Genomic DNA, 27,628 nt, shown 5'->3' with positions numbered 1-27,628 from the left:
GGCTCTTGTAAAAGTTGTCTTCACCGCTAGCGTTTATCTGAACAGTTGTTTAGAGTGCATGGATAATGCGACCTAGAGTCACCAAATAAGCTATGCCTTAAAGTAGCGACACTTAAGCCGAAATATTCGTGCATCAGTTGACGTTGCCAGTTGTCACCAGTTCTGCCGACAGCCCGACGGAAGATGGAAGAGGTGCTTTTCATCATCCTGCTTCCTAAAACAGTTCACAACGGAGCAAAACGGTGCCGCTATGATCTCCGAACGTTATATCTACCGCCAAAGGTCTCGTTACGGGACCACGACCTCCGCAAACGGTGCTCGTCTGGCTCCGAGCACCAAAATGGTGGCGACCATGAGCTGTTGACTCGTGATGCGAACGGACGAACGGCTGTCGAGGCAGCACCTGACAATAGGGAAAAAGAGTGCCGACACTCTGAGCAGAGCTTTCTAGTGACTCATTTCTTGTTGTTTCTCCTTCCAGATTTTTTACCCAGACCTCATTGACAAGAATAGAACCCCAGAGTACTTTCTGGTAAGCTATTTGCACTTGCTCTCATTCTACGTTTGCAGTGGAACCCTTAGAAATACAGTTAAAACAAAGGACAATTTGTTATTTTGCAGACACCTATTGATGGAAACAAGGACTTCTCAATCCTGCGCTTCCATGCCGGACCACCGTACGAGGTATGCACATGTTTCGTTGTCGTTTGTGGGCATGGCGGCAGCCAGGGCCGTACCCAGAAAAAAATTTCGGGGGGGGTTTTCGGGGACAACGGCGGCCATTTTGAAAATGTCTATTGTCTTATTTTCGCCTATGAATCATGTGCATCGGTGGCATATAATGGAGAGTTATAGCAAACCGGAGAACCGGTCCCGGTTTGGTACCCGGCAGCCGACCGGTGCCACTGCGCGTGCGCAGAGGTGGAGATTAAAATCGGCTGGCTGCAAGTGCACCGACCAGGGCTGTACCCAGAAAAAAATTCCGGGGGGGGGTCAGAACCCCCTATCCCCCCCCCCCCCCTGGTTACGGCCCTGGCGGCAGCATTCTCTACAGGCTTCTTGTGGAGCAACCACATGACCTCTGCATAAAACAGCTTTTTTCATGGACAGGAAGCTGTCAATAAGACTTATCTTAACAGTGCCAATGACTTGAGTCTGAAGCTCAATACCATATCCAACATGCCTTTCAGGCAACAAGCAAAGTGAGCGAGATCAAGCTAATTATTGAATAATCATTCAGTTCAGTTTTCTAAGTGTACTCTTTTGAAATCAGCAGATGATGACAACTGTTGAACGAAGTACCAGATCAGCATTGACACGAATGTGGTTTGTCTGCCCACACTGCAGTGTAGTGCTAATAGAAAATTTTGTAGAGGGGATGAAGAGAGAGCATAGCTTTTCATCTTTACCCCACCTGTATTTGTTTCTTCAATGGCATATGTTGTTCCTAAGCTGTGGAAACAGTTTAGGAACAATATTGGGGCAATAGTCAGTAAGGAACTAACTTTATATGTAGCTCTAAACATCAGGGTAAATTTAGCTTAAACATGATGATAGACCGCGCACAAATAGACAGAACAGACAAGGTAAGGAGGGAACGGAAGAGAAGCGCGTACAGTAAAACCTCGTTATAACAAACTTGAAGGAGCGATCGTAATTATTTCGTTGTAACCATTAGTTTGTTATAGCCAATGTCCATTTCTTCCCTATTAGCATGCAAGGGGAATTATGATTGCTTTGTTATATCCATTAGTTTGTTATATCCCATTTTGTTATAACGAGGTTTTACTGTACTTACAACTGCAGTGATGTGATTGCTGCGCCCATTGCGCCAAACTGCGCCAAGGGGGTAACCCTGCTACATCCTGATACATTTTGCCAAATAATGGGTAATCTGCGCCAAGCCTGCACCAAAACACCAATTTTGGTCGCCTTTCAAAACCAAAACGAAACTGAGTACCGTAATTGAGCATGCGTGTGTTATGTGGCGCGAGCAGCCGCCGGACTCAAAGTACCCTGCATCAATTGTCCATCCGGTCTTGCATTGTTTTCCCGCCGTCTCACGTTTCGTGATCTTGTGGGTCTCGTCTCGCTTCTGTTTTTAAAATATTTTCAACGACAGACGCGAGTGTATCGGGACGCTCCGACGCTAGCGTGCCGGGTACCAGTCATGCCCTCACGCTGTGAAACGAAACCACGTTTTTGCGTGGCGGGAGCTTCTTTGTGAGCTGAAGCACTCACTCCTGAAAGCAATGGCCGTATGAAACTATATTTGGTCGTTGCCTGCCGTGGTCGCGCGACGTCGGGTGTTGCCGTCCCCACGTCGCTGTAGATATGGCGCTTTCTAAAATAAAACTAAGTACCGCCGAATGTGCATCGACATTCCTGTTCTTGCTTAAATCATACGTTACTATAAAAATCCTTCTTTAACTCAAAGACTGCTGTATCGAAGTATTTATGACCTATATGTTTCTCTCGGTGGGCTTTCTTTCGAGGGCGACCCCGGTACGTGAAATATCTGCCGCGAAAGAAAGTTAGTGAAGAGAAGTGAGCTAAAACAAACAAGGCAATGTATGCATGCTGAGCCCGCACAGCGCGCTTGTTTGTCTCAAGTACAGTTGTGCAAAGCACTTCAAGAACTTTTTGACGCTGGCTGGCAATGTCTTGCATTGATGCGCTCAGGATTTTTTTTTTTTTTTTTTTTGTGTGTGTGTGTGTGTGTGTGTGTTTAAGTTTGTAGTACCTTTCTTTGCCGGCCTGGCAAGCGGGCTGTATTTTGTAGTGTGCTCCGCAGTTACATTTTGGGAATCAGTTGGCGACAGAGCGGAGTGGCATGGTTTCGGTTCTGATCGAACAGCCGTTGTCTCCACTCGTGCGACGAAGCACGCGCAACTGCAAGCCTGCCGAAGTTGCCCTCATGTGCATGAGAACATGATTGCACGACAGAGGCACCAGTCGGGATGCTTGCAATCAATTGGTTCACGTTTGCTTACTTTTGACGAAAATCTGGCACGTCGGGAACCAATAATACGGTGGCAAGCGGTTTTTCGGAATTGCTCAGCAATGCCTACAGCACTATACACTTGTGGGATGTCTCAGCAGTTAAACCACAAGCAGCGAGTTCCGTCGTTACAAGTTGCATCAGAACACAAGACGAAGTGTCCTTCGTTTGTACAGCACCTAAAACTAATATTTTTATTTTTCTAAGAATATCTTCCAAAAGCCACTTTTGCTGCTCCAAAAAACGGTTTTGGTTGCTCTAAAGGCCACATTTGCTGCTCCAAAACACTGTTTTGGCTGCTCCGAAAGGTGCTCCAAAATGGCTTAGGCCAATCACATCACTGCAACTGGAATGTATTGCGTGAAGAAAAGGAATATAAAGCAAGATGGGGACAGAGACACCGGCACGTGGGCATACAATTCAGTCATGCCCAAAAGACCACAAAAAGGCAACTTCTTTTTCTCTAAGTGCCACCGACGGCTCACTAACGCAATTACCGCCTAAACCCATTATAGTATATGCCTCGAGCACCTCGCGTACTTGTTTTTCTTTGTACCATCCAATAATTGTGCATTGTAAGAGGTGTACGTGTTCTCCATCGTTCGAAAAAAACCCTCAATTATTAGATAGTGCAAAGAAAAACAAACACGCGAGGTGCTCAAGGTATATAATATTATGGGTTCAGGAGATAACTGCGTTAGTCAGCCGTCGGTGACGTGTAGCGAAAAAGTTGCTTTTTTACGGCCTTTTGGGCATGACAGAATTGTATGCCCACGTGCCAGTGTCTCTGTCCATGACTGCCTGGAGCTGAACCGGTTGGTATGACATGATTTCTGAAGGTTTCCAGCTGAACGTAGAAGTAAAAACCAAGGAGTGGAGAAAAAGAGACACACACTGCTGGACTATCAACCATTTACTGAAATTCTTCCTTTTCCTTTTCATCCACATTCATGAATTAAACTATTTACTGGAATTTTTCTTTTTTCTTTTTCATCTACCCTCATGACTTATATGATTAAGATCCCAGGGGTAACTTCTTCTTCGGTATGACATTTGGTGGCTAGCGTTCACATGTTCATGACTTGGTTCCCCACTTGGGGCGCTCCCAGAAGATACAGTTTTAGAGCGCAGCTCTTAGGGGCCCGTTCCCGGCTTGAGCGGCGTCGCCGTCGCCGTCGGCGTAACCAAGGTCATCCCAAGGTCACGTGACCCCCAAAGTCACGTGACCCCTCCCAAGGTCATCTCAAGGTCACGTGACCCCACGTGACTCCCAAGGTCACGTGACCCCTCCCAAGGTCATCTCAAGGTCACGTGACCCCTCTGAGGTCACGTGACCCCCGAGGTCACATGGTCTCCTCCCCAAGGTCACGTGACCCCCAAGGTCACGTGACCCCTCCCAAGGTCATCTCAAGGTCACGTGACCCCAAGGTGACCCCTCTGAGGTCACGTGACCCCCCTCCCCGAAGTCACGTGACACCCCCCCCCCCCCCCCCCCCCCCGAGGTCACGTGACCGCCCCCCCGGAGCATATTAAAGAATGAGGGGAGGAGGAGGGGTCTACCCTCCCCTCAGTACCCTTCACTCCTCCTCAAGAGCTGCGCTCCAATTCGGCGTTACAGGGATTTGTAAACGGCTTTCACTTTTTTCTTTCGAAAATAGCGTGATGGAGGCGGCACTCACGCAGTCATCCCCGTGCGCCTCAATAGCCAGAGATTCCAGGATTTTCTCCACTCCTTGGTTTTTACTTCTACGTTCAGCTGGAAACCTTCAGAAATCTCTGTCCATCTTGCTTCATCTTCCTTTTCTTCACACGATACATTCCAGTTGCGAGTATGCGCTTCTCTTCTGGTCTGTCTATTTGTGTGCGGTCTATTATCATGTTTAATGCTTACCAACTAGCCCAGCTTACTACCTTACTACTGAATTTAGCTTGTCCCACAAGCATCCCTGGCTGCATTCAAGCATGACACCGCTGTTGTTTTCTCCTGTGCATTTAAATAGTACTATCTTCTTACACTAAGTAGTACCATAAAGTTGCGAGAGATTGCCCATCCTGTTTTTCTGGCTAAATATCTGTAACATAAAAATTCCAAAACATTGCCTCATCGCACCCCCCCCCCCCCCCCCCCCCCCCCCCCCGATTCCCATCGGACGCTGCGCGATATCCGACGGGAGTCGCATCCATTGCGCGATCTGCTATACTGGTACATCTGATAAGCGAGTTCATAGCACATTACCGCGTTTTTGTCTGTGACCTGCGCGCGTGATAACAGCTCCCGTAACACGCGAGTTGTTCCTAGGTGTATATTCCATCGTGAAATGCGAATCTGCTGCATCCGCGATTTGCGGTATCTGCTCCCGTGACACGAGTTTGTAGCAGACTCCCGCAATATTGTCCGCGACCTGCGCGCACATGATATTGATTGCCGTACACGCAAGCTGGTCCAGCGTGCGTATTGTATCATGAAATATGATTTTGCTGCGTCCGCAGCAGAATCATATCATATACATGTCTTGCACTTGCATCACAGCATCTATTTTGCACCATCACAGAAGAGAGAGAGGGGAAGCTGCTTTTGTATGAATTTTGAGTGACGGGTTAATCTTCTATAATCTTCTAGAGGGAGAATAGCAATGTCTCGGACACACAAGAGAGGGGCCCAGTGAGGGGGGAGTTCCTCCTTCCCCACTTCTCTGGTGGTGGCCTGAGAGCTGACAGGGTGACGTCAGGTGCACTGCATGGGCGGGGAACAAAACAAAGATGTGAAGGTGTCCTCTGCCCACGTTCAGGGATGCCAAACAATGCCGATTTGAAGCTCTTCTTGTTCCTGTCTAACTCATTTGTGGTCCTGATTTCCATGTGGTTCTTGGGTCTGTGTGGAAGCTGCAAAAGGCGGGGGTCCTTTTCTGGGGTCATGCCGTAGGCCGCATGAAACTGCCCCGGGGGCATCACGCGGCCCGCGAACCGTGGGTTGCCAACCTCTGCTCTAAGCGTTTTAAGCGCGTCTGTGTAGACAGCTGTTCGTGACGAGAGCTTAGAACGGGCAGTTGCGTCAAGAGGGGCCACGACGCTGCAAATAACACGGTACATAAAATGCCTGTGTATTAAAATATTTCTTTTTTATACAGCAATAAATAAAACCCTTAAACACGCCGATTATGTTAATAGGCAGTTTTAGCATAGCGTTACCAGAGGCTTTTGTTGGCTACCGGGAGCCCGGTAACGCTCCTGGCACGCACTGAAAATTGTGCTTCAAAGGCGCAGCGCGAGCTTCCGGCTGTCATGCTACATCGCACGGTAGCCTGCGGTAACAAACTTCCTATCAATAACCATAAAGCAGTTTGATCATGTGTTGCAATACACTAAAACCGAGACGGTGAGAAGAGAGCTGCGAGCTTGTGACACAAAGACATCAATACTGTGAACGCTGCTCACCCGAAGCTTGACAGTCACCGTGTGCGGCTCACTTTTTAAAGTACTAATGGCCAGACAAAGCACAAACATAATATCTTCATCACCCACAAAAATATTCGGCCACAAACAGTGACGTGGCCGGTGCCTAAAATGCGCTCGCCCACCACAAAGCTTCACAAGTCGAGGTGACTAGGTATTAACGAAAGTGCCATTCTAACAGCACAGTCTCAGTAATTGCTTCACCGTCTCGTTGTTCTTCACGTTTTTGCTTTCTTTTTTGTGATGCAGGACATTGCATTCAAGATTGTCAACCGAGAGTGGGAGTACTCATACAAGCGTGGCTTCCGCTGCCAGTTCCACAACAACATCTTCCAGTTATGGTTCCACTTCAAGCGATACCGCTACAGACGCTGACAGAACAGCCAGTGGAATCCAACAAGATACTGTGTGTACAAAAGTAAAGTTATGCGTGCCTCACAAAGCCAACAATTTTATCTGTGTGTTGTTTTTCTTATTTAATAAAAACATTGAACAAAGTTTACCATACTAAGATGCATGTTCAAGATTGCAATGTGTCTTCTTTGGTGTTTGTAAGAACAAGTTTGCTCATACACATATGCACCAAACGATTTTCTTGCAAGTTCTACAATATTAGCATAGCAATGTGACACACCAACCTCATTAATTAGTTGAGGCTAAAATAATTCATTGCCTTGCAGTCCCAATATGCTGCCACATGGTCTTCATGCATCACTACTTATTTATAGTGCAACCTGAATATAGTGGATTTAAGCTTGTGTTTGTGAGGAAAGACTAGAATGGCAATGACTGATATTAAGGATATTTTAGTGACTGTCTAAGTTCAGTATAGGTAGTTGGGCTCAATAAATCTGCTTGGCAGCCTATACACTCTAGTCATGTCTGAAAAATAATAGAAGACTACATATTGCTTTGTAAATAAGTCGACAGTTAAGATGGTAGCATGTAAACACTGTCAAAATTGGGTCATGAATCCTAAGTGGAGCTGATCCTTAATCTTGAAGTTAATCTCATTGCAACCCTGATGAAGATTAGGGCTGATACCCCAACATGGCTTCGGGATTGCCGATTGGAAACTAAAAACGGACAGTTTGGGTAACTTGTGAGGATGGTACAGTAAACTTTCGTTAATTCGACCTCGACGGGACCTTGAAATTTGGTCGAATTATTCAACTGACTGAATTAAAAAAAGGACAGAAAAACAGTTAAAATTAAACTTCCTTTCATTGTCCAAAGTAATCACAGATGGTCTGATGCCATCTGCACTTAAAACACGTGTCCAAAAGCATGCTTCCGAGAGCAGCGTAACTAAACGTTAACCATCACGTCCCCAAAAGATTGTGCACTACAAAAAAAACGAAAAAAGTAAGTTTTACGAGCCAACTTCGGTGCCAAGTCAGTCGACTCGGCAACAAAAAAAAAGGAAAAGAGAATTCGCGTTTTTCGACGCGCAAGATGGACCGCACACGATGCTACAGAAAACGCTTTGAGAGCGTGCGCTGGCTCGTGCGTGCCCGACCACATGCTATGTTCTCCGCGCTCCTCCACGCCAGATTGGTTGCGCTGGCTCGCGTCTTTCGCTAAGGTCCATCCCAACGACGTAGAGGAGCAGGCGCATACTTGCGCACATTCGGCTTTGCAGCAAAGGGCCCGTGTTTCTCCGCCGTATGTTGGTGGTTTTTTTGCAGTGGTGCCTTGCAATGTGAGCCCGCGCGCATTCGCTCGGGACGAATTATCCGATGCGGAGTCTTCCCGAGTTCGAACTTTTCCTCCCATAGAAATGTATGGGCGCTCGCGGGGACTTTTGAACACTATCGAATTGAACGAAAAGTCGAATTAACCGAGGTCGAACTAACGAAAGTTTACTGTAGTTCACAAAGAAATTCACAGTTCTGAAGTCGTCATTAAGTAGTGCAAGTGAAAACCTGGTCTGTTCTTTGAACTCTTATGGTTTATTACAATGAATGAATGAATGACCAGATGGTGTCCTTGCAGTTTTTGTGAAGTCAAAAATGGACAGTACGCCAACAGGTTTAGCTTGCTTCTTCATACAAGCTCTCGCATCTTTCAATTAACCGAAGCAATGGACCGACATTAAAGGGCACCAGTCCTTTCTGGGACATCCTCTCGAGCTTCATCCTTAACCTGATGAGCACGGCCATGGTTCTGTCGGTGACGGCTGTCGCGTCTTCAGCAGGAAACTCGTTTGTTCGGATGCTGTTTTCAAAGCACTTGTGGCTTGCAAGGAATGCGTCCCAATCGGATAACACCAGCTTGAGGTAGCGAACAAAGTAGAGCAAGGCACAAGTCTCGTCTGATGTGACCAGGTCGACGAGCGTTGTGTGGTCGTTTCCGAGAGAGGTCAGAAAGTGGAGGAACAGGAGGTGGGGATTAAGCACCCCAACTCGTTCTCTTGGAGAGGATTCGTCTCTGCAATGGAAAGAATTGAGAATGGAACGTTCAAGCTCAAGTAGCTCGCCCGCACAGTAATGCACGTGGAGGAGCCTAGTGCTAAATATTTGTGACATGTGGCTCTTTTTTTTTTAAGGCAAAAACCTCGTCCCATTACGCGAAAAAGAAGCAGCCGCGTTAAGCCCGAAAGATGGTCACACCAATATGTCATCAAGCACGCGCCTCAGAAATAAAACGCAAAGTAAAGCACAGCAACGCAGATGCTTCGTCACGGAAGCCGGTGGGGTTCGCCGCGCCTGCGCATTGGTGGAGCGTGGTGTCACCACTGGAGCGCCATGTGAAAAAGGAAGACGTGGCACGCTGCTTGTAGGAATGCTTTTGCATTCCTAGACGTAAGCAATTTTTAGTGTCTCTGCCCAATTTTATTTTTGTTTTGATCAACTGATGGAAGTTAAATGGAGTAGTTTGCTTCCAAGGAGGTTTCAAAGTTTCATGTCAGTAGCCAGATTTGGACAGCTGCATCATAGAAATACAGATGGCCCAGTTTATGGTCACTTATTCTGGTTATAATATCGGTTGCGGGGAGGTGTCCCCAAAAAGTGGCAACTTTCACGCTATCTAATTGCAGGAAGAGCACTGTAATATTATTGATTATGGAAAATGAATAAGTATACAACACAAGAGAAGTAACATTAGTGCCAGATTGTTTCATAATGTAAAAGAAGACTAGAAAACCACTACCGTAATATCCCGAGCAAGCGCCCACTAAAAATTGGGAGATAATCATGTAAAATTGGAGGATGGGCGCTTCTTAGGTCAACAATATGCAAAGATATGTTCTTTGTGTATTTTTTTAATTTTGCAAAATCAAGGGGTGGGCACTCATTGTAGAATGGGCGGACGCTCGGTATTTTATAGTAAGTATTCTGCCGATACACTAGCTCCGCTACGTCACTTGTAGAAGCTGCAAGTGGTCCTGGAGCCCATGTTGAGTCAAATCAGTTTCGGAGCCCCACATAACTTGGTACCTTATTTTATGCCAGTCTTAAGTGTGTGTAGTCTTCTTGCAACAATCAGTGCTTTTTGCAGAATATTTATGGTTTCTCAATCACTCCTATTATAACAGTAATTAATTAAAAGCCAGGTTTCAACAGGGGGCTAAAAAAAACTAGTTCACTAAACATATTAATACTAGTTACTACCTTATTCATAAAAGCATTTCCTCAACACAAATAACAGTTTATTTTTCCCGACATTTGGCATCATCACACTATGAAACCCAGGCCTGCCGTGTCCGCGACCTGCGGGATCACTACCTGTGTCATGTAGTTTATAGCGGACGCCCCGGTGTTTATCGCTCATTTTCAATCAAATTTTGCTGTCCCATCCACATTGATTGCCCATTCAATATTTTTTTTGCCATTTATCTCCTCACCATGGGTAGACGTTTCAACGGGATTTTACGGTGCTCAAAAGTTGAGAGTATTCATGCAGAAAAACTATTCCGTGCTTATGAACGGTGTTGCATGCTTTAAACTATCAGTTTCAGAGATTATGGTGTATTAAGGAACTCCACGGTACACATGGTACCATACTGAACAAAGCATGAGACAAACCTCATAGGCCCTGGGAGTTTAAGGTGAAGTAGGAGCTCCATGAGAAGGCACTCTGTCAGTTGGTCATCTTGGTCTATGAAAGTTCTGACCAAGCAATCCTCCACTGTCAATCTCGGTGCCACTGAAGACGACTTGGAGGAAACCCAGGCAAATGCCTTAGAATGTATATCTGTGACCACTTCCAACTCTCCTGTAAGATAGGAACAGTGTAGGCGAGGTTCAACGACATGGCGGACGTGCTCAGTCTGCTTTTGAACTCACCTTGGTAAATGCGGGCCACAGACGCTTTTAAGGTGATAAGCAAGGCACGTCGAAGCATTCTACTGTCCCCCACAACAAAGGCCTCTTCCTTTCTGGTTGGAGAAAAATGCAGTTACAGACTTTTCGTACGGCAGTTCACTGTTCCCAGGGCTTCAGGTGTCATTTTTATTTTGTGGCCTCCACGAATAGAAAAAACTTTGAGGTACCATGTCCCGTCAATGAGGCAATGCACCAAAATTCACACTGGCAAGGCAATCTACTATATTCTACCTAACAAATATCTGCAGTGCTGACAAAGATATGGGCACAAGTGTTGCTCTGGAAAGTTCCTTGTATGCGCGAGTCCTTGTACAAACAAAAGCATTCGGCTGAGCTAGGCTCGCATGTCTGCCCCTTCCTGCACAGAAGGCATTTGTGAGATGGAGCGTAGTACTTGTGCTAGTGACAAACCAGGATGAAGTGACTGCAGAAACATGCATGGAAAGAGCAAATGAAATGTTTTTGAATGGTGTAATGTGTGAATTGGAGGCTAGCTGTAGCTGCAAGGCCTATATACAGGGCACTGCCCATTCTTTAAAGGGATACTACAACGAAATTTCGGCGCTCATTTTTTGGTCTATATGTGTTCAAAGGAGCAGTATTACATCGAACATACCAATATTTTGTTAAAAAAGTCTTGAAAAGTAATTTTAAAACGAATTAAACGATTAGCAAAGAGCACCTGGTCTAACGCCTCGTTTGTAATGCTCGTCTAGGAACCTTGACAGCTAGTGACGGAGGTTGTCTCGTCTCCGGCCACGACGAAAGAAGAGGGGAACGAGGAACTCCCCTCTTCCCGGGAATGCCTTTTGTGGGTAGCAGAAGTCGCTATTGTCCCTTTACAAGATTATAGAAGATTAACCCGTCGCTCAAAATTCGTACAAAAGCAGCCGCTTCGGTGGCTGGAAAGACTAGGCCATTCTCTCGACGTCAGCCTCGCCGTAGCTTTGCTCGTCTTGAGACGACCTACGTCACGATTGCGTTGGATGTCACGTGGTCTCCGCTGGGCCTTCGAGCGCTTGCCAGAGTGGGCCGTTTATAACGAAAAATACAGCCACCAGGCTCAAAATACAAACGTGCGATTGTCATTTACGGATATTGTTGATCATATTCAACCTATTTTTAAACACGACGGTAATATTTCAAATATTGTTGAAGTATCCCTTTAATAAATGCAATAATGGTATCAAGTTGCATATGGTCTTAAAGGGGCACTGACACCCCAAAGGTTGTATTTTTTTTTTAATTGTCTAAAACAATGCAAGTTGTAGTCATAAACACGCAAAAAATACCGCATCGCAAAAAAAAAAATTTCTTTACGCGCACGCGCGCCTTTTTATTTTTGGCGTTTTTCTCTCCCACTTCTGACCTCCTCGCTTTTTTTTATTTGTGAGGTCAAAAATCATGAAATTTAGAAGCTTTGCAGGCAACATTTCTCTAACATTTAATAATGGCAGTCGTAAAACATGATTCGAAAACTCTTGAGTCCGGTGTGACGTCACCTCCTGGATTTGTATTCTCCCTCGGAAAACTTGGCGGCGCCTGACGCACGGAATCAAACCGGATGTTCCCAATCCGCCGGCGCCCTTCTCTCCTGCTCCTCACCTCCTCGCTTCGGGTTGTGGTGGCAACGACGGTTTAGAGCAAGGAAACGTGAAAGAAAGTCGACTCGCAGGGCTCCGCAATATTTGACGTCATCGCACTGGTGCAGATCGTGCGGGAACTTCAAATTCGGCAGGTGTAAATTGTTTTTTTTTACTTCACAAATACTGAATTCACAAGTTTTGAATTTTGAGTGTAATGTCCCGGCATCGTTTTCAATTGTTTCAGATATTTAAAAAAAATAATAATTTTGATGTGTCAGTGCTTTTTTAAGGTAGCAAAACAATAGACAACAGAGGACTGAAAACTGTATTAGAATAATTTCTTGGTACACACCTAAGATTTGTGCAACCCAGACCTCTTTACAAGTTGGGGTAAAACACATACATATCATTTTCGAAATTATGAACAATACTTTTGTCTGCGTCATGCAGGAAAGCAATTACTACTAACTGCTTACTGCCAGGATGTCTACCTAAGCTGCACACTGTGATTAGAATGATTAGATTCTGAATTATAATACCCACATCATTTTTTAATGAAAATTGGGGCCTACAAAACCTGAGCATCAACATAAATCTTACACCATAGAGGAGCGCACAGTTGTGCTAGCTAGTATGTCATTACTGGAAAGGATAACAGTGTTAAATGACAACAGACAAGTGTAATGATTGAACAGATGGAGCAGTCAATCTGTTAGCTTGTTTCACTTATATATTGCCTACATTCCAGCTACACTAGGGTAAACATTGTCAGTAGGCTTTAGAGTATATACTTTGTTTTATTGCATTGCCAAAAAAAACATGCAGCCCACCTCCAAGTCACAAGCTCTACATTCATGTGACCAAAGCCAAAGGCTTCTTTGGAGGCTCATGTCAGAAAGGCAGCCATTTTAGCTATGTGAATGTACGGGGCAGTGGTGCAGTAATTCAGCTGATATAAAACAAACTATTGAGAGCCAAAATTGCAAGTTTTTTTTTGGCAGAGCAAGTGCTCCAAAACTTTGTAAAACATTTAGAACTGAAAGTATGTACCGTATTTGCTCGAGTAATAGACGCAGTACTTCTGAGCAAGGCCCTTACATCTACTTTCCTGCAGAACACACATACAACCGATCATCGCGGTCTGCTTAAAAAAATGCAGCAAATCACAAAGTCGAGAACATGATCCTCCATAAAAAATGTGATCCGAGCAGATAGCATTTTTGCGCAAAGACGTTATCTCTGGCCCGTATATCGCTGTCATTTTTCTGTCTGCTATCCCCATGCTCCGTGGGAAAGCAGATCCACAGGCTTTGTTCATGAACAGTGCGGCTATGGCTTGAGCAAGTTACAAGTACCCAAGTCTGAAGACGTACAAAATGTTATGGAAGGTATTATCCTGAATGCTGAATATGCCCTTGGCAATAGTGACCGATGAATTAGTGCTCTCATTGTCTTCTGTGCAAAATGTAGTTTTTGCAAGGAACGTTCAGTTTGTGTTTTCAAAAGCAGGTGGAATAGGTGAGGCATCCAACCTTTTCGTAGCACTGACAATTGGTTCCCTCAGAATCCCACCAAATCCACAGGTGTCATTTCTATAGGGAAGTCTCTGAAGCCACCCTTTACACAAAGCTTCGGTGAGCTTGGCAGAGAGCAGGGGGATCCAGCTCGCAGTTCTAGTGAGGTCTGCTTCCATAGTGAGCGAGCAAAGTCCCTGGAAACATAATGATCATTAGTATTAATTACATTACCCTTTGGTAATTAACATTTTATGCCACACACAAGCACTTGTGCTCGTTGCAATATTTATCAGTGTTTTCACTCATATATGGCAAAATGTTTAAAACTGAAGATAGGTGTGGGTTACATTTGATAATACTATGTACTGGCCATAAAACTTGCTTTATCATAATCGCAAAGCTTACTCACAGTATAGTTTGCCTTAAGAATACTTGCCTCATCTAATATCTCCAGGGCAAGGTTGCTCAAAATGGCACATTCACCGGTCGACACTGCCAGTAGGCAGTCAACAGAACAATCATCAAAAGTGACAACGTTGGGACAGTGTTTCAAGATATTGTACCACATCTTTAGTAGAGAGCATGAACAAACATTCAGGCTCCTATCTTCACGTTTGGTATGAACAGCAGACCACCATTTTCTCACTGTGTTTTCAAGCCTTGGGGTTAACCCTGAAATACAACAAGGAGGTCTGTCATGTTCGAAGTCATAAGCATGTCTCATTTCCTAGGCATTTTATGGGGGTAAAAGTTCTGTACCATTGTCGTCATCCCGTTGAGGTTCACATGATTCGAGGGAAGGACAAGAGGGTTCTTGCCCATGCTGAGGATGGCTGCTTCTCGACTGCTGACTCAACATGAAACTTATCAACTTGTAGTACCGGTCTCGTTCTTCTTGTAGAAGAGTGTCAAATCTAGTCACCTCTTCGTCGAGGAATCTGAAGACCTTACTCTGTATGGATTCATTAAGCGTAGCAAGCGAGCTCAAGGTAAGCATGCAACTGTGGCGTATGAAGTTGTCCGGTGTCGCCAGATGTACCTTGAGCTAAGACAATAAAAAAGAGAAACAAAAAAAATACCCCCATTAGTCTTTATATCCTCACGTATTACAATGTATTTATCGTAAGTGAGTAGTAAATTGCTCCAATTAAATAAAATAAGAAAACCGGCCAAAAAAAACTGTTTCGAAGCTGGAATCCAAACCTCTGATTATATTTGTGTCTGTGACCAAACCAAGGAAATGTGGTGTCGGACAGCTGAAAACTTAATCAAAAAGAGGCACTGAACACGCCAGTAGGCACATACTGTGTTAGTTTATACAACTCTTAAGTATGGTCATGGCCCGAATATTTTATAAGCTGCCCTTTCAGTCACCAAGGTTCCTAACAATGGGTGATCGGTGGACAAGCGTGTTAACGCACCGCAGCTCGGAGCATGTAGAATTAAAGCTTACGCCGCAGAACCCAGGGATCCCGGGTTCAATCCCCACCCATGACTGTTTCAACCTGGAAGAGCATCGCACCAGCATGCGGTTGCGAGCCGCTACTGTGTGATGCAGTAGATGACGGTCAATAAACGACTATGCGTTGTTAAACCAGTGCATTGTGTCATTCTCTAAGACGGAGAGCAGCGAGAGAATTCCTACAACGTTAAAGACAGCAGGCTATCAGTGGTACTGCACTGGCTAAATTTCTCGTCTACAGAGGAGTTACAAGACGTCCACTAGGGCTGACTGATACCTGTACCACACGGGCAACTCGAATGCCATTTACAACGAATGACATTTGAACGACACTCCGAGCGTGGGGCGTTCCACGCGCGACAGATCGCGAGCCGATTTGTCGATCACACGAATGTCATTCGTTGTAAATGGCATTTGAGTTGCCCATGCGGCACGGGCATAACTTCCTGCTATCTAAAATACATCATTACCTTTTGGTAGAAATATTCGCTTTATCGACATTCAAACAGTAACCAATTCCAGTTTATGTTTTTTGCCAGTCACCACAGCTAGGGCATTATTTGCAGCTTGTGACTGGCCAGATGTGTTTGCAAAGACAGTCAAACCCATATTTGGCCAATGGCATTTTCTCACTTTTGTGCCAGTGCCATAGATGGAAGTAAATAAAAATTCTGGTTTGATGCGTACGTCCGACATAAGCCCAGATTTGTAATCAAAGGTAGAATATAGTTTCAGTCCTTCTATGATTTCAAGTTACCACCGTTCAAGGTAACTTGGAATGTTAAATTTACTAATTAAGGTGACAAAAGCTCCTGTCTCGGTGATAGAGGAATTGCAAGACATGTATTTCCTGCACCAAGTAGCGCGTGGTTCTGTCGATTGCGCAGAGTTGTTGATGGTGCTGAGGTTTTACGTATTATATCGTTGGACCTCCCAGTGCTGGGACACTTTTGGTCCTGATGCGCCGGCCACCTGCATAAATGACACGTCTCCAATGCCTCGTTGACTAACAAAGGCATTTTTGCTTTAATTAAAGTTATGGTGAGCGCGTTGGTCCAATTTTATGTGAATATTTGTGTTCTTAAAAAGCAGTACATTGTTTCCCAGGACACTCGGCTGTTGGCAGGCACTACGGTATATCTGTCTATACCTCTCTATCTATAGCTTAGTTTATGTCAGACTTAACGCCATGAAAACACTGCGTTAGACGACGCAACATGACAGATATAAAAGACACATGTATACTTGACCGTACCGTAATTTGAACGATTTGGCATTGACGACCTATGTTCTTCACAATTTCTAAGAGCGCGGGACATATTTTCCGAGAACGCAAACTTTTCACCGCAGCTTCTGATGTGACGTGAAGCAAGGTAAGGAGAATTAAAGTTGACTTTTCGTCGCCTGAAACAAGCGGAACAATTAACACGCACGTCAACATAAGGTTTCTCGACATGAAATACTCATCTATTCAAATGAAAAAGTGGATACCTGCTGGCGTTCGTCCTTCTAGAAAACTGTCGATCAAGGACTGGTACTCGTGCTTCACATCGCACGCGCATCCAGTCGATAGAGCGTCGTTTATTTTCCCCGCCTCTAAACCACTGCATGTGGTATGAAGACTCATTTCTCATACTGGCAGTATTCGATACCGCGGAAAAGACTGCAAACGAGACCTTATTCTACTTTTGTCTCCGAGTGGCAGGCGAGCTGAATGATGAATGAGCGCGGCCATTTTTAAACCAATTCTGTCACGTGATATCAGGACACAAATTAGCAAAGCAATGTGCTAGTTATATTAAAACTGACTAGTTTAGGTTTACTAATTCATGTATTTGAAAATTGCAAATAATAATATTTTAATATTTACATTTAGTCATTCAACTATGGTGGCTAATTCAACCATAGAGTTATTATAATGTACGCTAGAGGTTCAACTGGCGCTAGTGTCTATGCGACTTCCGTGACGCAAATTGAAGCAGACAGCAACCAGTCTGCTTTTCCAGTCTTCCTGTGTATTCTTATGGGAAAACGCGCGTGCATTTTGTCTCTTCGCCGGAAAATAACACGGAACACTTTGGTTATTTGGGTCGTACCGAATAGTATGTACCTTGATTAACACTGTAAAAGTGTAATTGCTTTAGTTAGCGCATTTTTCTTCATCAGTGACCGATGTTTAACTTCGCTACATTTCAGTCCCAAACATGTGTTCCGCAGCAGGTGTGTAAAAACAAGCGACGATTCGAAGCAAAATTAAATAGAAAGGAAAGCAATCCGGTGACGCTTATATATTGATAATATGCCAGTCCTGCCACTATATAAAAATGAACCCGTCGTGCATGAGCGGATAAAAACATTCAAAACGTAGAGAATAAAGTCCGTGGGCTATAAAAGTTGTCTCTTCGTATTGTTTTCTCTGCCGGTTAGCTTTTATCGGGCACTTGTTCTCAACGATTTCGAGCGTGCGAGTGATATTTTGAACGTAGAACAAGCAGCTTCGCCCAGAGCAGAAAGAATAAAACGGTACTTACTTATTTAAAATAGGAATAGATTACGTGGCCTTCAATTAATTTTGATCGTATATGCACGTGTAGTTACTGATCCGGTGTTACTGCGTAGTTCTTGCCGTCTTTCTTAATTTCCAGATGTTCTTCGTTCGTTTGGCACGTATACATCCCCCACGCTTAAAAGCGCCGACGTCGTGTTCGCGCTAACAGTGTCCGACAGTGCACATAAATACATGTACGAAGATGTTTTAGCACCCTTTTTAATGCGATGAATTTGAAAGAAAAACACCGTAACTGACCAATTGTTTCGTCGGCCTGACTGAGAAATGTTCCAAGCTACCTAGTACGTATGAATTATTCGGGATATTTGCTCTTATGATCGAGCGCAGAGAGAAAATGCACTCACTTTTTCCCATAGAAATGCATTACCGGAAGTCAATTTTCGACTGGTTGCTGTCTGCTTCATAGCATCCTCGATCATCCGCACCGGTGCGCACCGGGGCACTGAGGTGCGCCCCTTCATCTTCGATCAAGTGCACCGGTGCGCACCGTACGTCCTCGATCAACGAAGCGCACCCCCCCGGTGCGGCTTTTCGTTGCCCCAACGCGCACCAAGAAAATTGGCGGTGCGCCGGGGGGCAGTCCCATCAGACCTTGCGGCCAGGAGCGGGAATCGAGAAGATGGCGGGAGTAGCAGACGCGCAGACTATCGAGATGGCGATCTTGCAAAAACGAACACGCCTCGCAGCTGCACTAGATGATTTCCTCGGGTCTTCTGACGGCGAGACGACGAGCTTCTCACCATCGCCGCGATTACTGGCGACTGCTGCGGTGGCAAGGAGCGCCCGAAAAGCACGAACTTCGTGGAAAGCGGCGCGAGGCGTTTCGATGACAGCGAGGTACGGCTATTATCTGGTGTTTCGTTTTCTTGAACTAATAATGATGGCCAACATATACATGTGGACTTGTCACCCGCTTCGTGACCCCATCGACAATCACGTCCACGATGTTTATTTCTGTGGGACCGTCAAATCCGCGAGTAAATAAATAGAAGAAATTGACAGCAGACGGGCACCGTGCGCTGATTTACGCAAAATAAACGAACAAAACGCGAAGTGACGCAAGGTGGAGCTCGCCGCGGTGCACCGGCGCGGCGCAGTTTGTCTGGTTTGTCCTCGATGTTGCACCGGCATCGCGCTGCACGACCGAGGAGCGCTGTGCACTGTGCTGGTTTCAGGGCGATTCCGGTGCGAGTTGATCGAAGATGCTATCAATTTGCGTCAGCACACTAGCGCCACTTGAACCTCTAGCGTACATTATAATAACTCTATGAATTCAACCACCTTAACATGGATGAATTCAGGTGAGCCCTTTGAATCGGGCGGTAGCTTACGCCACCTAGCCATTTTGTTTTACCATTTAAGCTTAGAATATTTAAATGTGAAAACTATACGCACTCCGCACTGAGAAGAAAGTGAGGCTATAAATATCCCTTGCCAGATCGCTTAGTATCTATAGTCCGTTGCAACGGTTTCAACCTGAGAACGAAGGGCAAGGGTAAGACGGGCCGGGGAGGAGGAAGCGGACGGAGCGCTAAAGCATAGAGATCATACATACTAACTCTAGAGGAAAAGGTCCGCCATTTTCCCATACATTCTGGCTGCCGCAAGCGGCGGATCATGCAGGCAGACCTTCTGGGTCCGAAACACGGTTACATCATCAGAGCAGTTTCGTGAACTTCAACAATTCACGAACTTACCGGTGGAAAGATATTCACGTTCCTTTCGAAGCTTTCTTTTTGAAAAGCGCGCAGATGTACGGCCTCGCGTTAACGCTAAACTAAACCATATACCCGGCTTCGCCAGTGGGGCGCGGCTGGCCGCGGTTGAGGAATACGAAACTGCGCAACCACCAGATTTCGACAGAAGGGAAGTTAATGCAGCGTAATGAGTTTATTGCTTTTTATAAGCGTTAGAATAGCTCATAATTTAGTTTACAACGTTAAATTATCGCTGTTTATATTGCTAAGAGTTTTCACTCTTCGCGTTACCATGGCAACGTTGCTTTCTTTCTCTCGTGTTCTGTCGCTCTCTTTTACGTTCGTTCACTCGGGACCCAGGATGTCGGCGCACGGGATTTGCCACCCCTCCTCACCCACCTTTACCCCCCTGCGCTAAAGAGAGGAGGAGGTTTCCCCCTCTCTTCTTCAGCGTTCCGTCTGCTTCAACCTCCCCGGCCCGTCTTACCCTCGCCCTTCGTTCTTACTCCCTCGCGTGGGCGCTGCCATCTTGGAATTACGTGACCCGGTAGCCATTAGGTTGCTCCAACTGTTTTTCCGCTCCCCCCTCCGCGCCTTGGCGGATGCGTTGTATTAGTGCATTATTCGTGTTTTTCGCCGCGTTTCACCGCGCTTTCTTAACTTACTTCGGCAACTGTAGTCCGATACGTCTACTCGGCGACTAAGACATCACGAAGGTTCAAAGGTCCTTATGACAACTGAGGTTTACATAAGAAGCGCGTATATTTATATCGCGCATTCAGGATCGGAAGGCGTCAAAAATAGTCAGCGCAAGAAGGCTATATGTATTTAATGAAGTATCATTTTTATTCATAATATATCGAAAACAGTTCATGTTGATTATGTGAGGAAACTCGCGGAGGAAATGGAAAACGAACGATTCACTTGTATTTTATCGGAGGATAGAAATATGGGCACTTCAACATCAGGCGATTTGTTTGTTCATAATATTACACCTACATCTGCATGAAGTTCTCAATCTTTTTTTTTTCTTTTTTGCAGTGTAAACATTTGGTTGGTCGGTTTACTTCTGAAGTTTAAGAAATTTATACCATGCTGGCTACCATTTCGACAGTCAATTAAGTGATTTATTAATTATCTTTAGATAACCAGATCAATTTACTTAATGGACCTTTTGTAGAAACCTCGGTTCGAGAGTAAATGGTTCCTGTACCCTCTCTCTCTTCCTTCTGGCCGAGCAGAGAGGGAAGATGGTTTCGTTGTGTCGACTTCGGGGCGGAAGATCACCCACGATGGGGACAAAGGCGAGTTTGGGGGAGCCATATCTAGGTCACAGCGCCTCAATGGGTGAACGGGATGTAGCTGACGCTTCGGGTGTGGAACGGGTGGGAGAGGCCTTGTGCGCGCGTTGTTTTCTCGCCACGTAGCCTCGAACCCAGTCGCGTGTCTAGGTGGCAGCACATATTCGCCAAGAGGTCCATTTATTTTAACAAAAAGGTTGGGACTTAGTAACGGTTAAGAGTTGAGCTTGTTGGTACATACTTGTAATTATATAAGCTTGAACTTTATTTATATATATTATAGCGAGTTCGTTTCACACATTTCTAAAGTTCAAGCTTCCTGTGTAACTGCCACAGACAACTTCACAGTAGCAAGTTTTAGAATCGCGTGAACAAAAAAAAAAAAAAAAAAAAAACACGTCATTTTTATTTTGAAATTTAAACGCGATTTCGATTCGGCGCATGCGCAATAATAACAACGTTTTTTTTTTTTTTTTTTTTTTTTTTGCGTACGTTGTTTTAACTTCTGTTAGTATCTGGCAACGTTGGTATCTGGGGTCAGCAACATTTGCCGCCGGGAAAAAAAATGTCTGCATTTTATTTTTTATTTTATTTTTTTTTTTTTTTTTTTGTCTAGGGCTGTCGATGGCAGATAGAGGTTTACTTTTGGTCCTTGGCGACGCCGAAATTTACAACGCGAATCTGTTCAAACAAATAAATGTTTGTTCACACAAGCCCGTGAAGTGGCCGGTGCCTAGCGCTAGAATTCAGCCAAACTTTCCGAGCTATTTCTCTTTCGCCCTTTAATTTAGTTTGGCCAATTTTACGGAAGACAAATGCCAGATTTAATTTCACGGGTCAGTCACTTGCATAATATCTTGAGTAAGCAAATGACATAAGAATAATTTATTTCCTAGGGCAAATATCGCGAAATGCTGCTTATGAGTACAGGGTGTCACAAATGAGAATTTACACGGTCTTTTTTACCGCAAAAATAAACTAGGCATCGCCGAAAGCTCATTCTGCGCCCAAAGGTAGCGCTAGAGGTCACAACCAGATGCCAAAGTTTCAGCCCGATCCGATAACTTAATCAAAAGTTATAAGTGATTTTCTGAAAATTTCAATGGGAAAATTGAGCCGATTTTTGTCCGTTTTCGGTTTCTGGTGTCATAGAGCTCCATGTGTTTGAAAACTCCGTCGGCCGCCATCTTCCCATTGAAATTTTTCAGAAAATCACTTATAACTTTTGATTAAGTCATCGGATCGGGCTGAAACTTTGGCATCTGGTTGTGACCTCTAGCGCTACCTTTGGGCGGAGAATGAGCGTTCGGCGATGCCTAGTTTATTTTTGCGGTAAAAAAGACCGTGTAAATTCTCATTTGTGACACCCTGTACTTTAGGAGGGCTGATGAAATTTCCTACTCGGCCTGTCAAAATATTCTCGAGTACTAAATTTAAAAAAAAGAGGCCGAGACGGCACTGCTTGTTTATATAAATTATCTACGTCATTACACGACACTTTTTCAGTCCGCGAGGTTCACTAAAGTTTGGGTTCCCACGAAAACCAAACAGTGAGTAGTAAACTCGCAAGTTCATCTGTTCTGCTCGATTCAGCACAATGCTAATCAAGCTGTCGATATGCTTCTTTACATTTCCGTGTTAGTCTCTTCATTAGTTGTATTTTCTCGAAGCTAGTGTCATCGGGTACGGCCGTAGAGGATGGTAATCTTCCCTGCGCATTAGTCGGGCGTTTCGCAACCGACCATAATTTGCTACATCAAAGGAGTTCGTAAAAAAGACCGCAATTTAGGCTAAAAAATGCCTTGTAATCCTCAAAGTGGCTCAATGTCACTGCTTCATAGGTTCTGTGCTACAAGCAAAATAATTGTATCACCAAATTAAACAAAAACCATGTAAAACAGCAACATAACCGCATGCACGCGTTCAAACCGAAACCAACCAAATTGAAGCAACCTAATAGCGCCGAGTGTTTTAGCGCTCTCTATCCGCCGGTGAGGCAACTACTAAAATGAACACTCGCCATCAAGATTCATTTTTTACTTTTTTTTGTTTGCACAATTTGTAGTCCCACACCTCTCTTGGCTTCCCCCTTCCCTCCACCCCAAAGTAACCAAACAAACAATGGAGCAGCAACAACCAACCTCCCTGGAATGAACGACTTTTAGCGAGTTCGTTTCACACGCACTGGCACGGTTCGAGTTCTCTCCCAGAATGCATCGCACTCACAGAGTGTTGCACGGAAAACTGGACTCAAATAGGGGTGTCGCGAACTTTTGTCGAACCAGATTTTTTGGTCGAACTTCCGGGGTTCGACTGAGTCGAACCGGTTCGACGAACCTTCGACCTTTTCACCAGATTCGACCGGTTCGACTTTATGCTATGGACAGTGTGGCCAGTCCTTAATACAAGCATGTCTAGGTTTGGAGAATCTTTTTTTATGCAAGGGGTTATTTTATTTTGTGAACAGCTGCAATTAAAAGAAACTAATTTTAATCACTGAAGAAGTTAATAACTTAATTTTTAGTGCTGTATTGACTGAAATAGCCAATCAGCGCTCCACTTAATTCATCTCTTAGCCATTACCATCCAATCCGAAGCCAACTGGTCAGCCTGTCGTGCATGCGCACACGAGTCGAACCTCAATACAAGGTTCGTCGAACTTTCCACTAAAAGTTTGAAAAAGTCGAACCTGGCCGAACTCGAACCACGACCGGTTCGCGACACCCCTAGACTCAAACGAACTCGCCAAATGCACCGAGTGCAGAAGACTGACGCTGCCGCCATCTATGTTGTAGAAAAAGTACGGACTTCAAACCGAAACTAGCGCCTTTCTGTTCGGAGTGATGCGTGGGAATGCGAGAATGCAGTCGCTACCAACGTTTATCTACGAACCTTCAAGCAGCTAGGCTTCCGTAGAGATGATTACAGACGGCGTAAATTTCCGCAACCAGCTGTCTACAAAGCAGCTGGTTGCGATCTTTCAATTCTTATAACCGTTTACACTGAAAACTGATGATGCTGTCCGAGCAGAAGCTTGATCTGTTTGAGCATGGTATTATTCGTGAACCACTGAAAGGGTACGGCTTAAAACTAGCCTGTTGGAATATCCAGCAAAACTGGGACTTTCGATTTGGATCGTCATTATAGGTGGATTAGATATTAGCCTTGGTGAGGGCGTCGAGAACGAGAGCTTTCTCGAACAAAATACGATGGGGCAAGTTAGCTGACGTAGGTAAATGTTAAACATGGTGATGTTGCCCAATCCTCGGGTAAAGTCTCCACCTTTAGCTTTCTCTGATGCTTATTTGGCAGTCAGAGGTTTCTGCCGGGGGAGTTTTGTGGACAAATGTTAAATTTTTCACCCGCACATGGATGGTGATAGACATCTCGGGGGCCGCTGTTGCGTTTGTTCTGAGCATTTCTTTACACACTGGTATATTTCAGCGTTTGTGCGGCAACAGAGCGATTTAAAACCTGCAAATAAATCACGGGTTGTCAATTGCTTCCTTCGTGAAATAGCAGACGCTCACAATTCAAGCTCGTGTTTGATTTCGTTGCCCGCAGGACGCGATTTCTATCAGAAAATCTACTTTTTTTTCCGTTCGGTTCCGCGACACATCGTAGCAGACGAACCCTCGTCGTCTGCTCCCGCTCCTCGCCGGCCCCACCGGAGCGAGGCATGACAGGATTGCATTTTGGCGCACTCCCGATTTTCTCGGTGCAGCAAGTGCATGCACGCGTGGGGTGTCAGCTGTGTCAGCGCTGAAACGAACTCGGAGAGTGCAACCACTCGTGGAGTGCCGGCCGAAACGAACCCGTTCCACGCTGCGAATGGGCACGCGTGGGCACGAGTGCCGTGAAACAAACTCGCTATTTGATAGCACCATGATGGAACTTAACCCGAGACTGGGGAACAAACAGAAACTTAAAAGTAGAAGGGACAAAGACAAGTGAAGAAGAGAACGTTTTGAGACATTCTCTTCTTCACTTGTCTCTGTCCCTTCTACTTTTAAGTTTCTGTTTCTACCCCAGTCTCGGGTTAAGTTCCATCATGGTAAATATCCACCAGCTCGCCTGCACTTTAACCGTTTTTTCTTTGATAGCACCTTAGCTTGGTTGCGCTTCTCGCGCAGGGGTTGCGATGTTAGAACGCCAAATTAGTGTTGGCCGATTGGAAAAAAAAGTGGGTAGACATCAAGGCATCTAGCATTGATGTCTACCCACTATCCTTTCAATCAAAGCCACTCGGAACTCGGCATCGTCGGCATCGTTCTGACGTCACCGCAACCCCTGCACGAGAAGCAGATCACTTGCTCCCCCCATTACTTTTTATCTGTACGCCGACGTCCACTACGGTCGACGTTAGGTGGAAGGATTTGTTTTGTTTAAGACGTATTTTAATGATTTTTCCACCACCTCGACCTTACGTCATTTGTGGGGAAGATGAGGGGTGAGAGATGGGGAATACGATGAGGATGAAATGTTTAAAAACAGTGCCGGAAGTCGGCTTCTCGAACAAGTCCAGCACAATCTTCCTGTGCTGTATGTCGCCCCCTGGTCGCGTCCATTCTACGAAAGTTTTGGGTCGATGACCGCCTTGAGCGTACAGTGGCTCTGCATTCCCAGAGAAGATGTATTATAGTTGCTGAGAAAGGGTAAAAGTACAGGCGAGCTGGTGAATAACTTCCAACGTAAACAGGAGACACGGCAAAATAAAGAATAAATAAATTAAAAAAAAAAAACGGACAAAACAACCTACAAGTCTAAAAAACGAGATAAGGCTTGTTGTTTTGTCCGTTTTTTTTTCTTATTTTGTCGTGTCTCCGGTTTACGACGGAAGAGGTGAAAGGAATAATTTTTTTATTTCATGTTTTTTTTTAATTAGTTTCAGTCATGGGTGAAATGCCCTGTATGAACATACTAATCAATGAACATCCTAGGAGTTACAAAATCACGCCACACTCTCAGCAACAGTGCTGATCAGGATCATTTTAATACTTTAGGAATGGGATTATCCCAGCATGTCGATCCAGTTATTATTGTGGTTCAGGTCGAGTTCAGCTTTGTATTTTGTTAGTTCGGTACGTGGTTTAATTACTGGTCCCACCAATGCAAACCAGCTCATAACTCTACCTCAGATCGGGGCCGACCCTGTATTTTGTGCAAAAAAAAAAAAAAAAAAAAAAAAAATGATTGTCATTTGTTTAAAAAAAAAATGAAAAAGTGAATTTACTTTAGCATATTTGCATTAAAAACCACCAAAAAAAGACTGGTCACCAGTAGAAATTCTGGCAAAACGGGAACAGCAGAACAAATATGTTTAATTTTGCTTTGCATTCTCAACTCGGCAACAGTATGCAAGATCAATCAGTCAGCCCGTGCCATAGAAACCGAACCAAATTAGTCGTTAGATGTTTAGACAGCTTGAGGTTATAGTCACCCAGAGTATGGCAACATTACCTACATGCTGCAGATGAAAAATATAGCCAGTGCGGTACAGTACCACTGCTAGCCTGGCGTCTTTATCGTGCATCGCGCAGTAGTGATACATGACTGCATGCTAATATGATGCTCACCTAGATTGTAACGGGCAGGGGTAGGGATTCAACCTGGGATCCCAGGGCACGACTACTTACCTTGAATGACCGATTTTGAAGACAAGAAGGACAGCAAAGGGCAGTCAAAAGATTATTTAAACACGAAAGGAAAAGAAAGGAACAAGTGATATGCTCAATGTGAAAAACAACCTCTTTTTATGCAGCACCCAGAGCTACCTAAAGCTAATGAAAATCAGTTCATCGAACAACATTTCCTCGACAGATTGTTTCATCGACAAATTGTTTCATCAACAGCATCGAACTAACTTTTTTTCTGTAATAAGTTGCATGAGACTGTCGCTGCAAAGCAGCGTGTCAAGTCGGTCAGGTGGGTTACAGTTTTGTAATGAGCCATCGCAGACTGTCGCCAGAAAAGTGGCGTGAATGCAGGTGGGGGGGAAGGGGGGGGTTAACACGCATCCCAGAGCAACACGCGTGATGAAATGTTCCTACTGCGTGCCATTCGCGCAACAAGTGTCGATGAAATGTTCCTGTCGACGAAACGTGTGTCCATGAAACGCGTGTCCATGAAAAGTTGTACACAAAACGTAATTCTACAAAACGAGTTTCAATGAAACGATAGGGACCACCTAAAGCCCTTTCGTGTTTTGAAGTAGTGTTAGGTGCGTCGATGCAAGAGGCACGTGTAACATGCAGCCTTTGGGAAGATCATGGTGGCACAACGCAGCACTTGGCTAGATTTCAGATGCCATGTTCTTCCCAGAAGTGGCGCGCGGCACGGGTCTCAAGCATTTCCGCAATGAATGGAGTCACTTTTCCAAGGATAGAGGGGCTTTAGAGCTACCTGGCGATAAGTGTCCCGGCACACTGCCTGCCATCATGCTCCTCTCTCCAGTTGTCTAAGTGGCACCTCCAGTTTTTGTCACCACAGAACAACCAGAAGCCAAAAGCACCTTCTTTTTGTCTTTTCTTTCCTTCAAGATTGTTTTGCAGCAGCAAAACAGGTAAAGAAAAGCTCTTGAGCCTCTTGGCATAGTCAGCTATGACTTTAAAATAAGGCAACTTTTTTTACCGAAAAGCAAACAGTAAGAAGGGAAAGGAAATTAAGAGAGGATGCTTTACAAGTGAGAAAAACAAGCACACACAAAAAAAATAC

The 27,628-nt window shown here is 44.8% G+C and overlaps 2 protein-coding genes across 3 annotated transcripts in view; one reads left to right on the top strand and one right to left on the bottom strand.

Annotated features, from left to right (window-relative positions):
- The window catches only part of LOC8030125 (cactin), a gene marked incomplete at its 5' end in the record, with an annotated part of 33,118 nt that extends 26,153 nt beyond the window's left edge, over positions 1-6,965 (top strand). The window contains 3 exon segments of the mRNA XM_040219794.2: positions 482-532; positions 622-684; positions 6,704-6,965. Of these exon segments, the coding sequence (XP_040075728.2) occupies positions 482-532; positions 622-684; positions 6,704-6,829 (240 nt within the window).
- Positions 6,966-8,478: 1,513 nt separating this feature from the next.
- On the bottom strand, positions 8,479-17,102 carry LOC115325007. 2 transcript variants are annotated; one of them, XM_029985703.3, is made up of 8 exons: positions 16,839-17,102; positions 16,603-16,751; positions 14,645-14,930; positions 14,322-14,557; positions 13,901-14,079; positions 10,744-10,835; positions 10,483-10,672; positions 8,479-8,884 (listed from the first exon to the last, which is right to left on the bottom strand). In XM_029985703.3, the coding sequence occupies exons 1-8, from the start codon at positions 16,972-16,974 to the stop codon at positions 8,488-8,490; spliced, it is 1,665 nt and encodes a 554-aa protein (XP_029841563.2). In that variant the 5' UTR covers positions 16,975-17,102; the 3' UTR covers positions 8,479-8,487. The 2 variants fall into 2 exon arrangements, with proteins under 2 accessions (XP_029841563.2, XP_040075832.1); XM_040219898.1 differs by having other exon boundaries at positions 16,603-16,754; positions 16,845-17,071.
- Between the last annotated feature and the right edge of the window lie 10,526 nt (positions 17,103-27,628).

The sequence above is a fragment of the Ixodes scapularis genome, unplaced genomic scaffold (genome assembly GCF_016920785.2).
Source record: "Ixodes scapularis isolate PalLabHiFi unplaced genomic scaffold, ASM1692078v2 PGA_scaffold1__304_contigs__length_218370807, whole genome shotgun sequence".
Classification (NCBI taxonomy): Eukaryota; Metazoa; Arthropoda; class Arachnida; order Ixodida; family Ixodidae; genus Ixodes; species Ixodes scapularis.
The sequence above is the reverse complement of the archived record's forward strand: the minus strand, read 5'-3'. Positions and strand labels throughout refer to the sequence as shown.

Bases quoted from the DNA above. Each gene is read 5' to 3' on its own strand.
- LOC115325007 (XM_029985703.3), bottom strand. From the start codon at position 16,974: ATGAGTCTTCATACCACATGCAGTGGTTTAGAGGCGGGGAAAATAAAC. The intron at 16,752-16,838 runs GTATCCACTTTT...CGCTTGTTTCAG, and splicing joins AGAAGGACGAACGCCAGCAG to GCGACGAAAAGTCAACTTTA. The intron at 10,673-10,743 runs GTGAGTTCAAAA...CCTATCTTACAG, and splicing joins TGTGGCCCGCATTTACCAAG to GAGAGTTGGAAGTGGTCACA.